Below are 3707 nucleotides of genomic sequence, written 5' to 3'. Positions count from 1 at the left end.
TAAAAATGGGTCAAGGATGGATATCGGTGTGTATGAGTCCGTTTTCAAATCTCATTCTAGAGAAATGAAAAGGCAAATTTACCTTGTTCTATCTTACTCATTTTGCCCCAGCTAAATTTGCCTTTTGCAGGGAAGGTCATTTGTTAAGCAAATACAGTTTTTGTAAGGTAGTGAACATTTGTAAAAAATAGTTTTTTCTCCAAGCCAAAAATGCAGTAAACATTACTCATTGTTATCTCCATCTCCGCCCCTATATTTTATTTACTTTTAATTGGGTTAATTTAGTACGCTGTGAGGAAAACAGTTGGCATTCGTTTTATAGCATATTCAGACATGTTTTCTGTCCATACAGCTCGAGGTTCCACTATTCATCATAAGAAACCTATAAATCAAACTTACCAAAGGACATTATTATATTTACTAACTCCGTCTTACATTTAACTGGTCTATCAAGTAAACTTCCTACAATGAACAAAGTCAACAGTATTTTCAAAGCCCAAAACAAATGCGTTGTATGCGGGGCGGGGAGAACATTCTGAATTTTATACCTTTCTCTCAATCTCTCGGTTTCGCCCATCTCTGTCTCTGTCTCTCTCTCCGCTCCTTCTCTGTCTCCTTCTCTCTTTGTACATACATACATACATACATACATACATATTCTTTTACTTGTTTCAGTCATTTGACAGCGGCCGTGATGGATTACTGCCTTAAAAAGTTTTAGTCGAAGAAATCGACCCTAGGGTTTATTTTTTGCAAGCCCAGTGCTTATTCTGTTGGTCTCTTTTGCCGAATTGCTAGGTCACAGGGATGTAAAGACACCAACATTGGTTGTCAAGCGATGGTGGGGGGTACAAACACAGACACAAAGACGCACATAATACATACATACATAAATACATACACACACACATACACTACACACACACATATCGTTGCTATTATGTTAAACTGTCTTATGTCCAAATGGACTTTTTTTTTTTACAATATTTAATTTTGCTTGCAATATCCGGTTCTTTTGGTCAAACTATCGTATCTCCAGCTGTTTCCGATGCCAAGATAAGAAAATTATCAAAGTGTAATAGAACAGTTTAGCATTTTTCAAAAGTGTAGTAAGTCCAACATACGACAGTTTTGCAAAAATATTTCTGGCTGAAAATATCATACACGCATGGAGTTACGATTTTATGCACCCAACAAAGTATTTTTGTTAAGCGGAAACTGTTGCTAATGTAAAAAGTAATGAAATGTTGAAACTATTTTTTCGTTTTCTGAAAAAGCAACGTTTTGGACTGACGACTCATTTGCATAATAGCAACGATATGCATATATTGAGTCATCCCATAAATAATGTGGTTTTTTCAATTGCATGAACTAAAAGTCAGAGGGGGACAGGATAAACTATCTGCATCAACTTGCTATAAAAGCAGGTAGTAATTTTACCTTGTCCTTATTCTTAGTGCAAGTTTTGAAGAGTGTAGTTCGATTTTTTTAACAACCATTTTTCCAAAGCTATAGTGGAAGTGACAAAGGAGCATATTCGGCACATTTTCTTTCATGAGTTCAATAAAGGCAACAACGCAACGGAAAGTGCGAGGAATATCAATGCAGTATATGGGGATTGGACAATAAGCATAAGCCAGTGTCAACGGTAATTCCAGAAATTCTGAGCCAGTAACTACAACGTAGAACACGAGCCTCGTCCTGGAAGATCTGTAGAGCTCGACGAGGACATACTGCAAACCCTAGTGGAGCAAAATTCCGTCGTAACTGTTAAAGAACCAGTAGAGAAGCTTGGATTTGGTAATTCAACCATTCATCGATATCTGTGTGACATCGCAAAGCTCAGCAAATTCGGTCAATGGGTTCCTCACAAACTTCATTCACTTTGTTCTCTCATTTAATCACTTTATTCTCTCATTTCTTCTGGATTTTCCTTCGCTACATCGTATTTTCTGCACTCATCGATTGACAGTGGCTCAAACCAACATAATAACTACTGTAACAATTTTATATATCTTAGAAAGTCAGCGAAATACATTTGCACAGATCTCCTCCATCTGATTAACAGTAAACAAATTAAAAATCACAAACAATGAAACTCTTTTTCTTTTATCTTCTATTGTAAAATCAAGTTTTCCTGAATTTGCAATGCATTAGTCACTAATGGTATATATGATTTTACTACAAATTTATGTAATAAGGACACAATGCATAGGCTGGGACAAAGCTCATTTTTTCTCCCAAACGCTTTGTTTCCTGTTTGCATTTTTGTGGGGTTTTTTCGCTGTTTTCCACCCAATAAACGTCCAAATACACATTGCATCCATCAACTGTATGCATAGGCGCAGCTGTGGCTATGTGGTAAGAAGCTTGCTTTCCAACCACATGGTTCTAGGTTCAGTCCCACTACGTGGCATCTTTGGTAGGTGTTTTCTACTATAGTGCGTATATATTTGCATGTATGCATGTATGCATGTATGTATGACATTGTTCAGTTTTATTTGAAGATTTCTTGCCAATAGAGAAAGAGCCGGTTTCTAACCTAGATTCAAGGTTCTTTCATTGGAATTTCAACATCAACAACAGAGTATTTTTGTTTACATATATGTATGTGTTTATACTCTTTTACTCTTTTACTTGTTTCAGTCATTTGAATGTGGCCATGCTGGAGCACCGCCTTTAGTCGAGCAAATCGACCCCGGGATTTATTCCTTGTAAGCCTAGTACTTATTGAATCGGTCTATTTTGCCGAACCGCTTGGTTACGGGGACATAAACACACCAGCATCGGTAGTCAAGCAATACTAGGGGGACAAACACAGACACACAAACACACACACACATACATCACATACATACATACAGCATCGGCTGTACGTGAAGATGACCAATTTGCTGTTAATAACAAACAAATATTAACTTCCAATCTCCATTTTCTTTTAAATGAATATAAACTATATGTTTTTATATATGCCTATTATTTTAAGGAAATTCATTCTCCAAAAATGCTAGGTACTGAACCAGTATTTCCTTGGATGAAACCACTCCTTCATGAGGTTAATATACATATATACGACGGGCTTCTTCCAGTTTCCGTCTACCAAATTATTAAAATTCATACACTCAAAATAAAGAAGCAAAAAAATTTAAGTTTCCAATAATTATATATTTATTTTTTATTATTTTTATTTTCACAGATTAATTTCATCGGAAGTATGATCACATGTACACCAGCGACTTGGGAGTGTGTGAAAAGAAAGGAGGAGACGTTAATATAATTCCTGTGTGAATATTCATTCTTCAAACTTCAGTTCTATGCACGAAGTTAAGATATTCTGCAAATATGGTCTGTCTAAACCTGTTACCATGTCATTTCGAATCGAAAGAAACTATATTTAAACTATGTTTGATATTTTTGATACATACGGTTTTAATGGATTCAATATCTTCAGCGATATATCCACTCTGTGAATCTTTCTGCAAATGTAGATACAATCATAAAGATATCAACTGCGAAGATACGAATTTGACGTCAGTACCGAAAGGTATCCCTGGAACAGTGACGCATTTGTGAGTATAAAGCTACGTTTGCATACAATCTCTGACTGTAGTCAGTTCCATTTTCTCTCTTTCTTTATCTCTCTCTCTCTCTCTCTCTCTCTCTCTCTCTCTCTCTCTCTCTCGATATATATATATATATATATATAT

The 3707-nt window shown here is 35.9% G+C and overlaps 1 protein-coding gene across 1 annotated transcript in view; it reads left to right on the top strand.

Moving 5' to 3' along the window:
* Positions 1-2317: 2317 nt before the first annotated feature.
* Positions 2318-3707, top strand: part of LOC106882740 (leucine-rich repeat and immunoglobulin-like domain-containing nogo receptor-interacting protein 1) — a 20600-nt gene continuing 19210 nt past the window's right edge. The window contains exons 1-2 of the mRNA XM_052970979.1: positions 2318-2422; positions 3197-3569. Coding sequence (XP_052826939.1) covers positions 3343-3569 — 227 coding nt within the window. The 5' untranslated portion in view covers positions 2318-2422; positions 3197-3342. The remainder of the gene's footprint in view (positions 2423-3196; positions 3570-3707) is intronic.

Source organism: Octopus bimaculoides, chromosome 10, assembly GCF_001194135.2.
Source record: "Octopus bimaculoides isolate UCB-OBI-ISO-001 chromosome 10, ASM119413v2, whole genome shotgun sequence".
Taxonomy (NCBI): Eukaryota; Metazoa; Mollusca; class Cephalopoda; order Octopoda; family Octopodidae; genus Octopus; species Octopus bimaculoides.
This window is presented reverse-complemented; position numbering and strand designations above follow the sequence as displayed.